We start from the raw sequence: 20,322 nt of genomic DNA, 5'->3' as shown, positions 1-20,322 counted from the left end.
GGTGTTAAAAATATGAAAGATGTCTGTGTTTGTGTGAGCTTCTTGATGAAATCACATAGAGTTGGAGTGAAAGCTCATCCTGTCAGTTGAATGGTTTCCCTGAGCCACTGTTTTCACTGAATTTGGTTAGGTAACCAACTGAACTTGCTTTCCATTTTCAAAAATCTCATCCTCTTAGATGACATAAAAATGTGTATTGGTGTGATGGCTCACTACTGCTATCAATTTCCACAAAGTACTGTGCTGAAAATGGTATTAAAGAACCTTCCAGAGTCAGAACAAAAGCTACAAAATCTGGTCTGACAAGAAAGCTAAGATCTTCAATGGTCACGGAAACATGTGAGAGCATTTACTGTTTAAACACCTCAGATTTTTTTAAGATGACGGCATAAGGGTGCATGTCTGGGCAGGTTGGGAGTAAACACAGGCCTGTGTGGAGGCAGATTCTCCACAAGGCAGGAAAGTTTCATTTAAATGTTCTGCAAAGTTGGCCTAAAGAAAGTCTTTAGTTCTAATTATATTACATGTTGACTTTGCATTCTTTAACAGTTGTTCTCATTTGACAGTGTGTTGTGTAGTAAAACTGATGATAGCATTTTAAGTAACTCAATGTATGTCTTGGCACAAGGAATATAAGTCACATAAATTGCTCATATATATCATATAAAGAACTTGCCTAATAGAAAATATCCCTACAAAAGATGGATACTGGGACTTATTTTCATTGTGTGTTGCAAATATGAAAAACAAGATATTGTGTGTATTTAAAAATTTGAGCAATGTGCTACACGAATGTGACTGTACGAAATGTATTATTCTAGTACTTGAAGGTTACACAGAGGTTATCATTCCCAAAATAGTCTAACTTCATCTTTACAATAACCTAAGACTTTAAAGTCTATATCAGATGTGGAATTTATGTACCCTGGCTCTATTTTTAGGCACTTAAGAGAGTATCCTACTTAAGCTTTACATTTAAAAAAGCACACCATGCACTTCCTGACACGATCCGGGCTGGGGACCGGCACAGGGAGACCCAGACACGCTACATAATTTGGCAGTAGCGGTAAAGGGTCTTGCCCAAGCATTTCCCATGCGTCAGTTCTACACACAGCCAGCTGAGCCATCCGGCTGCTTAAATACATTTGGTAAATAGAAAACCAATTCATTTTTTTTTAAGTCTAAATGTCATGATCCAAAAGTTTTGTCCCTAACATTACATGTGTTATGGCAAGTCACCATCAAATAAATTCAAGATGAACCCTTCAATGGGATATTTTACAATAAATGTGTTCCCTTTCTAGCTTTCCAACCCAAAATATCTTCTGCTGTTTTTTCTATTAATAATGCCAATCCTTTTTTGTGGTGGATTTTTTTTATATTAACAAAAATGTTTAAAAAACATTTTTTTGTTGTGTTTGATGTTTCTGTTAAGTTCTCTGAATTCTGTATGACTGGTTTCAAACAAGGATACCTGACAAAAAATAGACTTTTTTACAAGGGGACACACCTTATTAAAAAAAAAGAGGTGGAGAACCATTCTTCTTTGAGACGTAAACACCAGAACTAGGTTATTTTATATGAGTTAGCAACCAAAAGTCAATGTGAATATTAGATTCTAGATATTAGTATCCGTTTGAAACTGTTAAACAGTGTCCTTTATGAAAAGTATTTGGCGTCCGCAATATGTGGAAAACGTAATCAAATGCAGGTTTCATGAATAACGTCTCTGCAAGTATAATAACAAAAGCGCAACTCAAACTTAAGCCTACCTCGGACACCAACCAATCAGTGACGAGCATGTGTAGATAGCAGCCAATGGCTGATCCGGGGAGCCATTTGAAGGCGGAGCTTGTGATTGAAAAGAAAGTAAGGGTCACAGCATTGGATAGTGTCAGAGCGAAGGAGCTCAGTTCAAACTCAGAGTGGTGCGGGGGATTAGGCAGAGAAAGTTGATAAATTGATGCATATTTGGAGTTATTGACTATTTCTGTGGACGGCTGGACAGTGTAGTAATTTGGAAACAGAAAAAAACAAACAAAAAACGTTTTATAGGTGTTTGTGTAATAGGTTTTCAGACCTCCATGGCTTTAATAGCGCCCGACCACAGCTACAAGCTAAACGGCACTTCGGGGATTTATGGGAAAGTTGTTGGGTCAACGAAAGAGGTGATCCAAAATCCGGTGCACAGCTTAAAAAGTACTAAAATGCAGCTCACAGAGACAGATTACTCGACTGATGGACTGCCGAAAGCTTTTCTACACAGTTTGAGGACGTTGTTTGACATCCTGGATGACGGGGGTCGCGGTTTTGTCCACATCTCCGAGATTGAGAGCCGCTGGCAGGGCGCAGACACACGGGACCTGCCCGGCGGGGTGCTGAGCTGCCTCCGGAGAGTCACTCCCCCGCACGGCTGTCTCACGTTCGAGAGGTTCGTGGCGGGGTTGCGGTACTCCATGCTCAACCCGGAGAACGGCTCGCACCTGAAGGCCCAGCAGTTCCCGAAGCAGGAGCCCAAAAAGAAACCCGCCCCGCTGTCCACGTGCGGCGTCGGAACGCGGGTGGAGAACAAGGTCCGGCCATTAAGGCCGAGCAACATCACCAACACCCACCAGAACCGGGCCAGGCCGGAGGAGGGACCCGGGTACCCAGAATGTGGACCAGCGCGGTACGGCTCGGGCTTGGAGAGGTCCGGGCGCAGTGTGGAGCGCATCCCGGTACCGCCGGAAGGTGGGGGGTACCGTCCCGACATGGGTCCCCCGACCAAGCCGGGACAGCCACAGAGGAACGGAGTCAGGTCCATCGAGTCTCTGGCCCTGGAGGCTTCGCAGATCCTGGAACCAGGTGAGGAATCGAACCTTTTCCAAACGGTCCAGCGTCATCGGGGCTGTCCTACAGAATCATGACAGCTGGCTTTTATCTCCAAGCATCTGTCCATGGTCATTTGGTTTCCACTCAGTGGTGACCCCCCACCATTCACTGTTTCTATTACACACAGGTCAGAATAGAGCGAATGCATGTAAAACAAAACCAGATAATTGTGGATAAATCTGATTTTTTTCTAATCAGACAACTGATAAAGATAATCACAATATCACGTTTTGCATATACTGTAATGCTCCACTGATAGTAAAGTCCTCCATTCAAGAAAAACCCATCCAGATTTACTCAATTTAGCATTAAATCCCCAAAAGTGGGACTAGTTTTACACAAGAAACCTTTTTGTTATTGAATCTGAGCAGGCGATTCATACTTTTGCACACCTAGATGCCTTTAAATACGTTTTTAACATTGTAAATAATCCATACATTTGAATTGATGCAGTGTTTCAGTGATTCTCTGTGGATGGTTTAAATTTATATTGAGTGTATTTATTTGTAGTCACATTTTAGAGATGAATTCTTCTATTATGCTTTTTAGATCCCATTCTGGTTGACTGAACCTATATCCAGGGACTGTAGGTGAAAATGACCCAGTAGAACACGTCTGTCCATGTTTTTAGGTCATAAACGATTGGACTCTGTCACGTAAATTTAGTTTATTTATTTATTTTTATTGATTTCAAATGCATAACAGTCAATAAGCTATCAATTTTTTTTAACTTGATCTCCAATATGAAGCAATGATTTCTGGATTAACATGATAATGTGTTCAAATGATAATCAATGATTATTACATATCGGTTACCTAAAGTGTGAATCATTACTGTTTACTGAAAAGCTATAAGAATTCTTTTGGAGGATAATCAATAAGCGCTCGATTGTGTTACTTGATAACTTGATCTGCATTGTGTAGAGATGATTTCTGGAATTAATGAAAATGTATTCTGATTATAATCAAAGCGTATTACATATGTGTTACATGGTGTGTGAGTTTCGTTACTGTTTACTGAAATCATGAATAAATGTTTTCTGAAGATAATCAATCATCAATAAGCACTTGGTTTTATTACTTGAAAAGAATCTATCTGATCAGAACTGGATTACAAAAACTATGTAAAAACTATAAAATGAATCAACTCAGTAGGGATGGGATTATATAAACTTGCTTCTTCCCACTCCTTTAAATAAATCAAGATCTACATTACTTTAGTTAATGATTACTATATTTAATTAAGCAAATGTGACTTAAGTGTGTCTTGATTGTTTGTTTTGTCTATGCATTTCATCATTTCTGTAGTCAGTTTGATAAACCTGTGTGATTTTATTTTTATTATTGTATTGACTACAATTAATGCTTGAAATAAATTAAATCAAATAACAACAAAAACAGCTGATAACAATAATACATTTTTCAGTCCATTTCAGCTGAGGGAAAAAAATTCCCCATTAGACAGAAAAAGTAACATGTTTGAAAAGGAGATAGGCTGTAGCTCATTAAATCCTACTCCTTAATAATATTAATAACTGTTAAACTTTGACACAAAAAAGGTATATTTATCACATTATAAATATCAAGCATTTATTACAATCAATCATATAAATAAGAACTATCCACTAGAGCTAAGCCACCAAAGCCTACATATGAATGCTCGGATGATCTGATTACTGTACTTAAGAAATCTGATAATCAGATTATATTTCTGGATGGAAACAGATCCATTGAGATTTTTAGAAGTGATCACAAACCTTGCATGCAACATGGCTGATCTAAAGCATCTGTAGGGATGTTAAAAGGATTTTACTATATCAGTTATTTTTCTTTCATGTTTTTTTTTTTTACTTGTAATTACTAAGAAAAATTGTATAAGGGTTAAAATAAAGATCAACAGATATCCATATATCCACCCATCATGTTCTCTTTTCCCACAGGGTTAATGGGAAACTGTACAGATTTATCAGATTTAGCCCCTTTTTTGCTTTGTGCACTTAAGTCTAACACCACGAATACACATGTATGCATAAAAAAAGTTAAGCGATAAAATCCTTTCATTTTCAATTGTCATTTTAGTTCTTAATTTCCAAGAGTTGTCTCCCACAATCTTAGGTGCTTCCCTAATAGCATTGTTGGATGCACTGAACTCCTTACAAGTCAATCGTATCAGACAAGGTCTTGCATGTCAGCATTTGGTCATCTGGTTGTCAACGGCAACGAAAAGAGACCTTAATTGAATGTCAGTGAAAGTCAATATGACTGCTAGACTTGAAGATCTTTCTCCTCATTTACTACTATTATGTCACCGCTTTAACTCAGGCCTGGCTAAGAAGAACCAGCTATCATAACCAGTTGTCAGTGCACATTTACCCAGTTGACATTGCTGACCTTAGCCAGGGTCAAAGAAGAGGCAGACATTCATGCAAAAGATATTTTTTTCCTCTGAAGGTGCAACACGCCTTTTAAATCAAACAAAAATCTTCAGACTTCTGTATGATAGCATCTCCTGGATAAACACCTCCCCTACAAAAAGCACGGACACACAGTTGTATATTCATGTTTGTCATCTTGCAATTAATGAGTCCAAGTCTAGGATGTTAAGTTTGGGAGTTTAAATCCTCTGGACTGACCATCATGAGCGTTCCTGCCTGTGATATAACCTTTCACACGCAGCCAAACCCTGCTGGATTAGTGTGTATTAAAGCAGACAGAGCAGGGCTCACTGAACCAGTGCTGCAATGAAATCCTCCCCGACGCCCCCAGCTTCAGCACGGATTCCTAACATTCATGCTCGATAACTCCGTCATCGTGCTGTGCGCTGAAACGCTGAGTTTCACAGCGAGATGGGGTAAAGAATTACATCTCCTGTCTCTTCCTCGTCAGATCTGCACCTTAAAGCGAGGGCAGACGTATCTAACAGGAAACTGGATCATTGATTTGAGAGGTGTTCTCTACAATCAGGGGACTAAAATGAGGAGCAAATGAACACTTAGTGTCATTATTTGGCTTTTTGAAATGAATGACCGTCTGCTTTGTTTTTAAAGATTGCAGCTCCCTCCAGTGGTGTGAAAAGGAAGCTAAAAGCTGCTATTCATTTAAACTAATTTTATTTTTATTTTATTTCTTCATCAACATGTGAATCAGCTCAGAATGTAAAGATGAAACCTTTTTAAAAAATCTTTTGTGGAATAAATTTTTTACTCCAACATATCAACATTTATAGTTTGTTTTATATTTTTTTGTGTATTTGAAAGAAAAACAAGGGCTTCTAATCTGTGTTTAGCATATTGACAGCATTCCAAGTTTTCCTAAACTGTCTTATTTACATTTTTTTTCTAGGTGTCGTGAAATCTGGTTTGCCCAGATCTCAGAGTGAATCTGCCACAGGGTTTACCGGAGGCTCCAGGCGACATGGGCGGAGTCGGGAAGAGCAGAGGAGGCACACCATCTCCAATGGAGTTGACTATGGAATGGTTGGTCCCCCTACTCACTCACAATCTGACCTTTTTAGTCTGATTTGGATTTTCTGGAGCGTTCCTCCTGTTTATCCACTTTTTTTCCTTTTCACAAATCGCCAATTACAAGCTCTGTCCATCTTGTGAACCAGGTGAATCCTTTTTTGGGGTCACAGGGTTGCTGGGGCCTATCTCAGCTTCTGTTGCGAGAAGCCAGGATACGTCTTGGACAGGTTGCCAGTCGGTCACACACACACACCCACACACACCTAGGAACAGTTTAGCATTTTCCCCTATCGTATGAGGCATGTTTATGGACTTAAATGTAAATGATGTTTTTGGTTGTTTGGCTATTTGTTTATATACCGCAAATTATATCGTTATCGCGATATTAATCACCAATATCGCATATCGCGAGTTTTCTTCATATCGTGCAGCCCTAGTGGAGACAGTTAAAAGGCGGGACTTTTCCGAAAACAGCTGACGCAACGGCTAAATCATGGTACCGTCATTCTTATCAAAACGTCTTTAGTTTAATCAAATAAACACAAAGAAAAAAGTGTTTTACGATCTTTCATATTCCTAATTACTCAGTGTTTTATCAGGGCCTGATTGGATGAACAAAGAGCTGATATCCTGGAGATGGCAAATGTTTTTAGATCAGTTAATGAGGGCAATTTTCCACGGCACACCTGACCATCTCCCATGGCACACTAGTGTACCACGGCACACTGGTTGAAAAACACTGAAATAATGCATAAAATTTCCAAAGAACTACTAAACATAAACAGTTTGGATTTTTAAAAAAAGGCTGAGAATTAAAATTACGTTAAATCGAACAATGGGAATTTTTGTTTTTTACAACTACAAAGGCAACCAAACATGAAAAAATCTTTGTTCAAGCCATAACTTGTCTTTATGCAAAACTAAAAGTAGTTATGTTTGGCATGTTTGTCTACAATTTTTCTTTTTTAATGACGGCGTGAATTAAAGCAAAGGTGGTGAGTGCAGCCATGTTGTTGGTTTAGAGAAAGTGACTCTGAGAAAGAGACAGGAGGCTAGGAGAAGATATTGAGGTTCTCTTTGGGGGTGACAAGGATGGTTGGAATCAGGAATGAGTCCATCAGGGGGAGGAGCTCTTGTTAGAGGTTTCGAAGATGAGGGAAGCCAGAATGAGATGGTCTAGACACGTTCAGATGGAGGGACTGTAACTGTGTTGGTAAATGGATGCTGAGGTTGAAGCTGCCATGAAAGAATCCTACAGAAGACCAAAGAGGAGTTCATGGATGCAGTGAAGGAGGAAATGAGAGTGGTTGGTGTGATTGAGGAGGAGGCAGAGGAGAGGGTTGGATGAAGACGGATGATTTGACCTCTAAAGGGCGTGGCTATAGAGCAAAGAAAATCTTCATAATGACAATTTCAAAAACTGTGATCCTGGAGTGTATCTGTAGTTAAACATGCTTTATTTTTTTGTATAAACATTGAACGCATTTTTTTTAGTATTCTGTTAAATTAAGTTGAGTAAAGTGTTGGCCACGTGTGGGTATTTTTTCTCCAGACTTTTGCCTGATTATGCTTAAAGTCCCACTCCAATCATTTTTTGATCTAATTTCAAAGTGTTCCCAGTGGTCTTTTCTTTATGATTATGCCACTTTTAGCCAAAAAAAAAGCTCTGTTGTTTTCCAGGACATAGTTTCTGCAGAGCGGCAGGAGTTCATTAGAAATTCACCTCTGTTTACCTCTAACCCTAACCCTAGCACAGAGTAAGCCTGCCCTCACTTTCCATCATTCATCTGTCACACTCTTTCTCACTAGCTTAGATCCCCTCACATCCCCAACCTAACATTACAGCTAAAAATAAATAAATATTGGAGCTATCCAGCCGTACAGTTTTGATCCAGATTCCAGTTTAAGTGAGGAAAACAAAGACATTCATGGATTTTGTCGTCTACAAGTGGATGCATTGGAATGGAGCGGAGCATGGAGCTCTTTTTCTAACAGGATTTTCTCGTCTTCTCTTGATTCTCAATGATTTGAATAAAGAAATATTCATAAATGCAACTTTTAGCTTAATTATCCTAATATATGTCCTCCATCATGAGAAAAATGCCACAAGAACATGTCAAAAACAGCAAAAACACAGTTTTTTACTGGGAAGGGCGTCTATTACGGTACCTACAAAGTGACCCTCCCGGGGAGCAAGAAGTTGTGTAATTTATCTAAAGTAGTGATAAAGTTTGTTTGCAGACTGTCAGTGGCAAAGCACAGAGTGGATTTAAATCATTTAGAGTTTGGATTTTTCACTTGGACAAGAGGAAACAACATGTTTCCAGCATACAGGCTCCAGGCTTCCTATTGGTTCAGGCACTCTCCTCCTATCGCCCTGTCCCCTGCTAAGCTCCTCCCACCATCCAGTCAGGAGCTCGTGCCTCCTCTCACTTTCCTGCCTGATCTTTCCCCAGTCGTTCCTGCTCATCTGTTCTCCCTCTCTTTTCCGTCTTTGTGTCTCCGTCTCTTCTCTTCCTTTTGACCTCTGTGTCTGAGGAGGTTGACTGACCGACTCCCCACCTTCTCCTTCCGTCCCTGCCCCTGTCCCTGTCCTCCTCCCCTTTCCCCTCGTCCCTCCCACCCAGGCCGACTTGGCTCGCTGCTGCCCCGATGGTAGTGAGCCGGGTCGGGCCCAGGGGCCTGGTAGAGGTAGAGGACTCGATCAGTCCGGCCTGGACGGCTGTGTGGGCTGCCTACACCACTGTCTTCATCCCCCTCAGCAGTAGCCTCTACAGCAGCAAGGCCCTGCAGTTTTTCCTCTGGGTGAGTAGAATGAGGCAGGAGGAGAACAGAAACAGGAGAAGGGCTGTGAGGGAGAGATTAAAGGTCGTTTCCTGAGGAGCATTTCAGTATCTGGGATCCAGGTGTGACACTTTGGAGGAAAAGCTGGGATCGTGCTCAACCTTTAAGGGTTTTTTGTAGTTTTTCCTTAATAGACAAGAGTAAAGTTGAAAGATTTTGTCATTTTTTCCCAATTATTTTTCTAAAAAAGGTTCTTTATTAACACTAATTTTATTTGAAAAGTTTGGAGCCATTAATCAGGGGTGCATACGTTTTATAAAGGCTCAGAATTGTATGCTTCTAAACTGCTGGACAAACTCTAAATAATCCTCAAAGGTTCCCAGATTTGAAGATTATTATTAATATGAATTACTTAAAAATTGTATCTTCTTTTGATTGTTTAATCTAATCTGCCATCATCACAGGTCTTTAGTCCTCATCTCTCTTTGTAAAGCAAATCTAAAAGGTTATTGTGTTTTTCTTTAGCCAAATGTATCGTTGTACATTGTTGTGTCAATGTGTTATTCAACCCAAAGGAGCTCATGTGTACATCCATCCTGCTACTGTTCTATTTTGGTTTAAAGCAGTTTCCTGTTTCATTCGGACCGCCTGACTCTGGGTCATATTTCAGTTTTTGTTTATAGATCCCTTCATTCAGGCTTTTTTGTTTGTTTTGTAGTCCTTGTTGTCAGTCTGCTTCACTTCTGGTGCAGGAGTGATGATGGGTGGATGTAATGTGCAGCACATGCTCACAGGGATGCAGCGATGGGATGACACACAGGGTGGATGAATGCCAGCATTGAGGCCTGGACTGTGGCAGCGTGCCGCATGGACAGCCTGGTCAGCACAACTCAATACAGCCCTGCAGAGCTGCAAACACACGCACACACACACACACACACACACACACGCAGGGGTACCCATAGTTGAAGTGGATCCAGTGTTTACTCCATTCTTAGGTTGTTGTGTGGTTGTCATGGCGCTGGAGTCGCCGCTCTCCTAAACATTGTTCTAGATGGGAGGGAGTTTAGTAGAAGTGGTGTGGCGCCATCGTCCCGACAATCACAAAGGAGTGAACGGCAGATGCTTTTGTGAAAAGATGGACGTTTGTGTACAGTTTGAAAAGTTATGCCACAAAGAAAAATGTTTTCTTTCCATAAGAATACGGGACTAAAAAGTATTTTCCTTCCTCTGTTCTGCTACCCTTCCCCTTTCTTGCTCTTCCCTTCTACTTCTCCTTCAAAACGTAACTTTCACTTCACGCAGCTGAAGCAAATGAAAGAGCTGGAGCAAGAAAAGGACTCCCTGCTGGCCGGCTTGGAAGTGGTGGAACGGGCTCGAGACTGGTATCAGTGCCAGATCCACAATGTCGCAGAGAGACAGCGACAAGTTGGACAAAGCTCCACGTGCACGGTGAGATGAGACAGCGGGGAATTTAAGGCCTCCGGAAAGACAACATTTCTCACATCATTTTCATCAAATTCATCTCAGCTAGGCAGATGATAATTTTATCGGTTTGTTCAAAAGGGGCCCAAGTCCACAATTTTGTAAAATAGAGATAATATATGTTCTATGGTCTTCAAGGGAAAAGCTATCGGATTATGTACTGACTATGCTTGGCCTTTAAAAATGCATTAAGTGCAAAATTCCTGGACTTGGGCATCTCTTGCATGGGCCCAGTTCAGAGACTTTAGTTTGCTAGTCCTCTGAAATTATAAAAGTGAGGTGCTTCGTATTATAGCATTTGTAAGCTATGAACTGGTGCTAAATCTGGGTAACGTATTAATCATTTGGTGTAGCCTCCCTTTGAGCTCTTCAATTAAAATGATTTCCTGGAACAACAAACCTCTTGGACTTGGGCCCCTTTTGAACTAACTGATTCAATTGTTCCAGCAAGCAGCAGAAGTCTGACTGTGAATATAATTTAGGGTTTCAAACAGTCAAAACTCTACTCCTTCATCTCAAAGCTCTAGATGCTCTTTATTTGAAGAAAACCCTAAATAATCCTGATTAATTTTAGCATTAATATTTAAACGTAACATAAACTGCTCACTTGAACAATCAGGACATGCTGAATATACACATTTACATGTGTATGACAATGACATATTTTCTTAATTCATGTAACTAAACTGTCATCAGATTAAAAAACCTGAATTACTGCATTAGCCAGACTATCACCAAGTTCAAAAAGTTTTTAAAAAGGCTGGTGAGAAGCAAGGAAGTGAGAATTTAGGTCTCTTAGGCAAAAAAAACAACAACATTAACACCTCTTTGAGTTGTTGCACACTTCTCTAAATTAAAAAATAAACAACTCAAACTGCTGATTTAAAGAGCTCTTAGTGTAGAACACTCATTTGTTGTGTCTTTAATCTTCACTGTAATGCATTATGAAGCTTTGTTTTAGCCACAAAGGATGCAGACACATTGAAATCCAAAATCTGACTTTTGACCTCATGATCCCATAAAAACAGTTAACCTGGGATAGCAAGCTTTCCAAAAAAAATCCCACTAAAAGCTTGGCATCCCCCTCTTCTACATGTTTGGAACTCTGAACAATGAACATGATCTCTCTGACCCACAAAGTATGCAGCAAAATGCATTTCCTAAATTTAGCTAGGTTTACCTATTTTTTTGTCCATTATCTGTCTGTCAGTCACAGTGAAGGACGGACACTTTTTTCACTTTGTACAAATACAGATGATATAATGTTAACAGTATTTGTTTTCATTTGTGATTGATTGAAACCGCAGGATTTCTTTACTGAGGCCAGTCAGAGCCGCATGAATGTTCTCATTCCTAAACTCCAGGAGGTCAACCGCTGTCTCAACGACCTGATTACCTGCACTGGAATGGTGAGTATGGAACACATGTAGAGGTTTGAACTTTTTATCTGCAGTTTAACACCATATTTGCTGGTAAATTGCTGATTTATTAATCTGATTTTTTTTTAAAAGCTCAGAAATAGAGTTTTTTTTTTTTTAATGTTTTGTTCCCCTTTTCACTTAAGTGTAAACTTTACACAAATTTATTTTGCAAGTGTCGGTGGCTTCAGCTTAGTTTGCATGCATCTCCTGTATTCTGAATATTTACAGCTATTCAAGGAGATTTTCTGTTTGTGCTCAAAGCAGCAACATTTTATTGGGGTAGTTTGCTAATTTTTTTATGAAAATGTGTGGCATTAAGATAATATAATGTGGTTAAACCAATGTATAATAGATTAGAATTAGTTAAAATCAAATTGAAATTAAATATACTTAACAGTACCTTTTTGTATTATCTGTCAAAAATTCTGCAATTGTTTGTTAGAAATATTGGAACATGAAATAATTAACTTTCCATTATGGTTTAATAATTAAAAGTATGATTGATAAATAGTTCTGTTTATGGACAATATTTACTTATAGTTTTTTTTTGTGTTTGCAGAAAAGTTATCTGAACTGGTATTTTAGCTTTCTCTCTCTCTTAAAAGTGTTTCCAGTGGTATTTTAATTAAGATGATGCAGATTTTAGCCAAAATAATAATAATAAAAAACCCTGCAGTTTGAGTAGTTTATTAGAAATTCACCTCTGAATTGTGGGCGGGACTGTTGGCGCAGAGCAACACCGCCCCCTTTCCCCTCCTTGTTGCCGCTATCTCAGAGCAGGGAGCTGGTGGCCTGCCCAAAGCTTTTTCTTCATCACAAATTTGTTCCTTTTCAAACTGCATTTTTTTTGTCTGCTTCTGCTTCACAACGAGTTGAATAAAATAATGCTCAGAAATGCAATTTTTAGATGAATTTTCTTTATACATGTCCTCCATCATTAAAAAGAATCCTACAAGAACATGTTAAAAAGACCAAAAACATGATTTAGTAATAAACTAAGAACAGTTTCTCTTCCTTTTGGTTTCTGCAGTCTTTTCCTTCCTCCGGCACTCAGACACCAGCACTTTCAGCCAACGCTCAGCCCCAACCTCCCGCTCCACCACAAGCCATCCAGAGACTGAAGGACCAGAACAGACTTCTCACTCAGGTTCATCATAGTGTAACAGTTTTTTCACTAACTTACTCCAAATACCGTCATTTTGACCAAAAATTGCATTCTTTTCCTGAAGGAGGTGACAGAAAAAAGTGAGCGGATTGCCCAGCTGGAGCAGGAGAAGTCCGCCTTAATAAAGCAGCTTTTCGAGGCACGAGCTCGCAGCGCACAAGACACGAGCACCATGGATTCCACCTTCATCTGAACGGGGCTGTCCTCCACCCAAAACCTCGGTTAGCCTCGAATATCAACTAGGAATGGTCACAACGTCTTGTCAGCGTGTCTGTGGAAAGCTGAGGATGACGCTTGTTTGCCTGACTGACCAGTCGCTGTATCCACGCACCTTTAGCCATATTAGGCCCTCAACTGCAACATCTGAACCACTCCTCCACAAAACCAACCATGCACTAAGTTCTGATCACTCCTGAATTGACCTGAACGGACGGAGATGAAGCACTTTTAGTTCAGGTCTTCGGGTTTTCTGCAGAAACACTCCAGTGTCTCCAAAGACGGGGACACCTGAGAAACCAGAGAGACCCCACAACTCCTGTCACTCCAATTTATTGACGGGTTACGCTTTCCAGATCTCTTTAAACTCCCAAAGTCGGACTTGTTTTGTACTCGCGCTCCTCAACTACACAGTTGTTTGCAGCTTAAAAAAACGGAACATAAAGCTTCGGATGGAATAAAAATGCCATAATCGGATCAAAACAAATCAGCTGCTCCTGCTTGCTGTGATCTTAACTTTTTTTAAACTTTCATTTAAAGTTTGCTAATTAGATTAAATCAATTCAAGAATGTCCTAAATTTTAGGTTTTCCTTTCTATCAATGTAAATTAATAAGGATCTTTCTTTCTAGTTTTGGAGTGTTTTTATCTACGTGTTTTAAACACTGAGGAGAGGAATAACTAGAAGGGAATCATGTATCTCCTATAGGCATGTAAAGAAATATCCATAGTTCTTCTTGAATGTTGTTTCACACCTGAACACTCAAACTGCATGGAATCATGGGAAACGGACTTGGTTAAAGCTCCTTTTCCAAGAGAGAAAAACCTTTCACTGCTGCTGCATGCGAACGTGGATTATGAACGGAGAAACGGTCTACAAAGCGGATGAGATGCAGAGGCAGAACGGAGAAATCTGAAGGTTTGCACATGGGGGAAAAAAAAGCTGTGGAAGGTACGAGATGGTGAATACGTCAGGGGACGATTCAGAAATGTCAGAAACAGTTTAAAAAAAATCCCCTTTAAGGAGTTAATGATTTTTAAAAACCAGCATGTATTTCTTGTATTTTATCGGCTTTGATCTGACATTTTTAGTGAAACCCTGCAGATTAAATGTAGTTACAGGTATGAAAGCCTTATACAAGCCCCACTTTTAGCGGCATCAGCCTGCAAACAGATGGTTTTAGGAGTTTGAAAGCCATCCACATGTTTAGGAAAACTAGCTATAAGGTAGGGTAGAAATAAAACAATCTTTTCTCACGTGTTTGTTTGGTACTGCTGGGAAATCTGCACATGTATGTTACCCAAGTTTTGTAACTTTCTTTTTGCTGCTCAGACTTCATTCTGAGTCCACAAACGTCAGGTGAAATGTCAAAATAAAACCTCCAAACAATGTTGACTTCATTTATTTCCTTTTTTTTCTCTTTCACTCTGCATTTTAAAGTATGTTTTACAAAGATCTGTGGAACAGAAACCAAAGAAAAACTACTTGGAAAGATGACACATTTGACTCTTAATATCCTTTTATACCTTTTGTTTTTAGAATTCTATCAATCTTTTACTTCGGTTTTTTTTTTGTTTTATGTATACATTTCTGTAAATATTTTAGTTAATGATCAAAGTAGTGAATAAAACGTAATCTTTGGTTTAAAAAAATTGTCATATTTAAACATTTTGCTGTCTGAGCTGGAGACAGGATTCTTAGACATAAATCAGGCAACAACACCTGACATTGAAATTTTTGGTTAAAACACAAATGATCTAAAGCAGATCATTTGAACAAATAAATCCAATTTGACCAGAAGACGAATCCTCTCAGTCTGCTGCTTGCCTTTTAATAGGCTCTGCTGCAGAGCCCATTAAACCTGTGGTCGGCTGCTGCTGCGGGTGGGATGGAGACACGTCTTTTGTGGCCAGACACAGAAAAGCAAACAAAGCAGGGTCAAGCTAAGGTACTTAAAACTGTTTAAACATGCTGAATTCCTCCTCTTTTAAACTCACTACCACTCCACAAACAGATCACAAATGACAGAAGTGTAAAGAAGAACTAATAGATGGTGTAATAATAAACATGCTTTCTTTGCAAAAGCTTCATGATGTGTGATGATTTCTCAATATTACCAGTGTTTTGGCTTTAAACAGTAACTCCAGGACTATAGATTTAGTATAGCTAAAAGGTCAAAGGCCATCAAATAGGTCCAGTGTCATGATAATCGGTGAAACATGTTTGTCTCATGTAACATCTTACACACTATTACAGCCAATTTAATCAGATCTGATTTCCATGATGGTTGCATCAGTTGTTTACTGATGATTTTCCGTCAGACACCATTGTTTAGTTGCATCATTGCCAATCGGCATGAAGGGATGTCGCTTTCCACGTTTTGTTCCGTTTCTGATCTGCTGCACTGGCTCCCCTTTCAGGTCCTGCTGCCTTTTTTCACTTTTTTGTTTTTTCTCTAGATTTCTGCCGTTACAAAATTTTTGCACATTTTAGTTTTTTCTATGTCTGATGGATCCACCGGGGCCACATCAGACGTTGAAGCATCCAGAGGGAGACAATCCAGCTTCCACACCCTCACCTGCATGCTGTGATTGGACCATCCCTAAAGTGCTATCTCTAGAAGATCTCACCTATTCAATCTGAAGTGATCGCTCTAAATTTGCAAACTGAAACACAGAGGCTGCTGTATTCCAGTAAACAGGTAAGTGACACTCATCCTCTGAGCTGATTTCCCTATCAACTGTGGAAACTGAGATATTTTTAGATTGCAGCTTCAGGAACTCCAAAGTCAGGTCCGTGGAGCATTTTACTGAAATTACATTTTGAAAGCAGCTAGGGTGTGTGGCCAACAGAGCTCGGTCAGGGTGACAGGCTGAAAGAGGGAAATGGTTAGAAATTATTGCAGCATAAGTGTGAGAAAAACCTTTGGACAGCAACACAAGTGAGTTCTGTTCAACCCAAGAGCCGATTAAAGGTGAGATACCGAAAAGTCAACACTTTTGATAAACTATATGTTCTTAGTGAAGTATTTTAACTATATGTTTGATAAATGATCTCAGGGATTTTACTTAAAAACCTCTTTCTATGTTTATCAGATGAAGTTGAGATTTCCTTTTGTTTTGATCACGTCTGAATCTAAACTTTAATAGAAGTTTTAATTTGTTGCAAATAAATACGTTACGACTGAGCAAACTGGGTGAGTACTTGAGAAACATGTCTCACACAAACCAGCGTGAAATCCAAAAAGGGCTTCTAACCAACCACTTTAACACCTCTTTAAAACAGACTTCTCTTTGTCAGGTTAGTTGTTAGTCATTTTGTCACACCGACTATTTATGAACATATAGTAATTTAGCCAGAGCAAGGTTGTTCTCTTCACTTAAAACTGATGCTGTTATTGTACTTTCCAAAAGTCCAGATTATATTTTACAGGTTTAGTATATTTTTAGGCTTACCGTTGAACAGTGACACATTTGATTTCTGCCGTTGTCTTCTGCAGTAAACTTTTGAACATTCAGGACATTTTATCCTAAGCTGTGACCTTCATTGTTGCTTTGTTAACCTTTAACGGAAATTTTTAAAAGATCCTGAAAGCTGCTGTGAAATATTACTATTCATTTTTGCATTGTGTTTAGAAAATACTAAATAGCAAAATGGAAGGATATTAATTCTTAAGTCTTTTTTAATTGTAAGATATTAGAAACTTAAAGACCCACTCCAAGGAAAATTGTGTTTTTTAAAATGCTATTGTAGTCTTCTTCCACTTTTGGCTTCTCCCATCAGGGGTCGCCACAGCGAACAAGTCGCGTGGTAAATTAGGCAATGTTTTACGCCGGATGTCCTTCCTGACGCAACCTTCTCACGCAACCTTCTCAAACCGGGCTTGGAACCGGCAGAGGTAGAGAAGGGAACAGGGAGCAGCCTGGAGTCGAACCCGGGTTTCAAGGACGGAAGGCGCCGCAAACCAGCACGAGCTAAACTGGCTCTTAAAATGCTATTGTAGTGTTTATCAATAAAATTAGGGTTAAAACTACATTTCTGAGTGTTTCTTTCTTCAAATCATTGTGAATCAAGAGCAGACAAAAAATGCTATTAGAAAAAGATTGTAATTGCTAAAAACTACAATCGGCGGACCACAAGTTCCCTTCTCTGCTCCATTCCAATGCCTCGCATGCAGACAAATAGGTCCATTCACGTCTCTGTTTAGATTTCCTCTTCAGAGAATGTTACAACTAAAATATGATATTTCATGAAATACTAAAAACTGTTGTATTTAGGTTTATTGTAGTGAATACTTAGTGGTAGAGCAGGTCATCCAATGACCGAAGGGTCGGCGGTCCGATCCCCGCTCCCCCCAGCTAGCTGTCGTTGTGTCCTTGGGCAAGACACTTCGCCCTCCCTGTTTCCAGTGTGGCTCCACTGTTGTGTGAATGTGTGTGAATGATTCCGGTGATGGTCAGAGGCGCAAACTGACAGCCACACCTCTGTCAGTCTGCCCCAGGGCAGCTGAGGCTACATTAGTAGCCACCATCACCAAGTCTGAATGAGGAGAGAATGAATAATGGACACATTGTAAGCGCTTTGAGCACCAAGAAAAAGTGCAGATAAATCTAATCCATTCTAAATCTAATCCATTATTGTTATTGATACAAACAAAGTTTGAAACATTGATGAGGTAATGATTGGATCGGCTACCCTTATATACATTAAAATAACTGCATAGTGTTTACAGATTGTGTATGGCTTGTATGTGATGTAAAGCTGCAGCTGCATAATTGTAAAAACCTATTTCCTGTAAATAACAAATCAAGTTAAAATCCAAATTTTTGTCAATATTTACAATTAAACAAGCAAATTTCACAAGTTTCCCCTTTATAATAAAGTGAGATTTATGGGGATTTTTCATTTGGTGTTAATAAAATACTCTATTTTATATGACAAAAAAACTAAAGTGTCCACACAAATGTTCCCTTTTTAGGACTCTACAGACTTTGCAGTCAAAGGGTTTTGTATAAAATAAACACTTTTTGTTTGTGATGTGTTTTTAACAGCTGATTCTAATTTAAGCTTCTCTTGCTGCAGTTGATCCAACCAGCAGTCATGGAGGATTTGCATTTCAACTCCTCTCTGATCTTCATCTCCAACAGACCTTTGAACTGGTCTGGGGCTGAGACCAGGTACGAACAGTGCAAGGACAAGCCCGCTGTTCTCATTTGGTATCTGAGTCTGCAGTTCACAAACATGTTGTTGGGCATCCCCACCAACCTCATGGTGCTTTGGCTCATCCACAAGAGCAAAAAGGATTCATCAACTTCAGACATCTTCATCTCACAGCTGGCCATTTTAGATGTCCTCTTCTGCCTCATCCCTCCTTTGGAGCTGGTCACCCTGGTCTTCTTCAACAACATCAGCTCCCGGCATGCTCTATTATTCTTTTATGGGATCAAAGACTTCTCCCCCCTCTTCCTGTCTTGCATCTGCCTTGACCGCTACATGGCGGTGATCCACCCCGTCACGTTCACAAAACTAAGGGACCGTGTTTACAGAGGAGCCCTAGCTGTGCTGGTGTGGTTCATCATCCTGGCATATGCTGCAGTTAAATGCTTAGGAAACGTCCCCAACTTTGACAAAGTCTTCACTGCAATGATCCTGATAGTTTTTACCTTCATGGTGATGTGTAACATCACAATCATGTGGGCTCTGAAGCAGTCTGGGCCCAACAGAGATGAGATGCATCCAGTGAAAAAGAAAGCCTTCAAGATGGTCCTCATCATCCTGGCTATCATTATTTTCAATTACCTCCCAGCAGTTGCACTGTTCCCCTTCCAAATGTACTTCTCTCCTGGGGTGTTTCGCTGCTACATTCACTACATCGCTTTTGGCCTGATGGACTTCAGCAGCAGCATTCAGCCTATACTCTACCTGTCTAAGGAGAAGCTGAAGTGGAAACATGTCCGCTCTCCAAACAGGGATACACTGACTTCTTAGAAATAAAAAAAACATCTTCCAGGATGTAAAAGACTATGCGAAGCTGCAAAATATAAAACAAGAAGTCCTGATCACGTCTGAATCTAAACTTTAAGAGCAGTTTTAAAAACCCTTCTTCTGCTTTTAAGTTAATGTTTTCTGCAAAAGGAAATTCCACCCTTTGTGTATTTTTAGGCACGCAAATAAACAAAATTATCTGCCTTGTGTCATTTATTTAAGACTTTTCAGAAAGATGATTAAAATAGAGATTTTTTTTTCACAAAAAAATATTTTTTAATGAGAACTGGAAAATAAGTTTGAGAAAAGTAAACTTAAAGCAACATTAATACATTAGAACACATTTGTCACATTTTCATTGGAGTTTATGATTAACTGATGACAACTATTAGAATAAAAAAAAATTAAATCCTGTCATACCTGTTTCCAATTATATACAAAATATTCTTCAGTGCTTTTTCCTTTCAAGGTGATGTTAAGTTAAGTACAATACTGGATTTATTATTGGTAGGTTGAAAATTAGCAACATCCAGCATGAAGGGTTTAAACATCTGCACAGACTAACTTTCATTTCTCATTTATAATTCAAAACTGTTCAAAAGGAGTGAAATCTTTTTGCTCATCGACTTCTGCCCGGCTGAAGGCTTTCATGCAGCGTGTTTGCATGAATCTGAAAATTCAAGGTCAGAAAGCTGAGCTGAGAATTATTTTTGCAAAATATACAATCAAATATAGTTGGAATGAACATTCTGAAACAACGTATGTCTTGGCATTGTGCATCACCAGGACAGTTTGAGATGACTGCTCACCGCTAGATGGCAGCAATAATCGCACTGAATACAAGTTTGACGCATCAAGTTTCCATTAAGGCAATGTTTGCATATAGATGATCTTTGCACAGCCAGCTGTTTTTTATTTTCTGTAAATATGT

The 20,322-nt window shown here is 39.4% G+C and overlaps 2 protein-coding genes across 2 annotated transcripts; both read left to right on the top strand.

Annotated features, from left to right (window-relative positions):
• Positions 1–1,854: 1,854 nt before the first annotated feature.
• Positions 1,855–14,795, top strand: sapcd2 (suppressor APC domain containing 2). Its single transcript, XM_011481761.4, has 6 exons — positions 1,855–2,844; positions 6,214–6,347; positions 10,425–10,571; positions 11,912–12,013; positions 13,056–13,172; positions 13,255–14,795. The coding sequence occupies exons 1-6, from the start codon at positions 2,085–2,087 to the stop codon at positions 13,381–13,383; spliced, it is 1,389 nt and encodes a 462-aa protein (XP_011480063.1). The 5' UTR covers positions 1,855–2,084; the 3' UTR covers positions 13,384–14,795.
• A 1,529-nt stretch (positions 14,796–16,324) lies between these two features.
• Positions 16,325–19,594, top strand: hcar2 (hydroxycarboxylic acid receptor 2-). The gene is made up of 2 exons (XM_078956293.1): positions 16,325–16,380; positions 18,489–19,594. The coding sequence occupies exon 2, from the start codon at positions 18,507–18,509 to the stop codon at positions 19,392–19,394; it is 888 nt and encodes a 295-aa protein (XP_078812419.1). The 5' UTR covers positions 16,325–16,380; positions 18,489–18,506; the 3' UTR covers positions 19,395–19,594.
• Positions 19,595–20,322: the final 728 nt, after the last annotated feature.

This window comes from Oryzias latipes, chromosome 12, assembly GCF_053564925.1.
Source record: "Oryzias latipes strain Hd-rR chromosome 12, Olatipes_Hd-rR_3.1".
In the NCBI taxonomy this organism is placed as follows: domain Eukaryota; kingdom Metazoa; phylum Chordata; class Actinopteri; order Beloniformes; family Adrianichthyidae; genus Oryzias; species Oryzias latipes.
Note: the sequence above shows the minus strand (reverse complement) of the source record. Positions and strands in the feature narration are given on the sequence as shown.

Bases quoted from the DNA above. Each gene is read 5' to 3' on its own strand.
- sapcd2 (XM_011481761.4), top strand. From the start codon at position 2,085: ATGGCTTTAATAGCGCCCGACCACAGCTACAAGCTAAACGGCACTTCG. The intron at 6,348-10,424 runs GTTGGTCCCCCT...CACTTCACGCAG, and splicing joins ATGGAGTTGACTATGGAATG to CTGAAGCAAATGAAAGAGCT. The intron at 12,014-13,055 runs GTGAGTATGGAA...TGGTTTCTGCAG, and splicing joins TGATTACCTGCACTGGAATG to TCTTTTCCTTCCTCCGGCAC.
- hcar2 (XM_078956293.1), top strand. From the start codon at position 18,507: ATGGAGGATTTGCATTTCAACTCCTCTCTGATCTTCATCTCCAACAGA.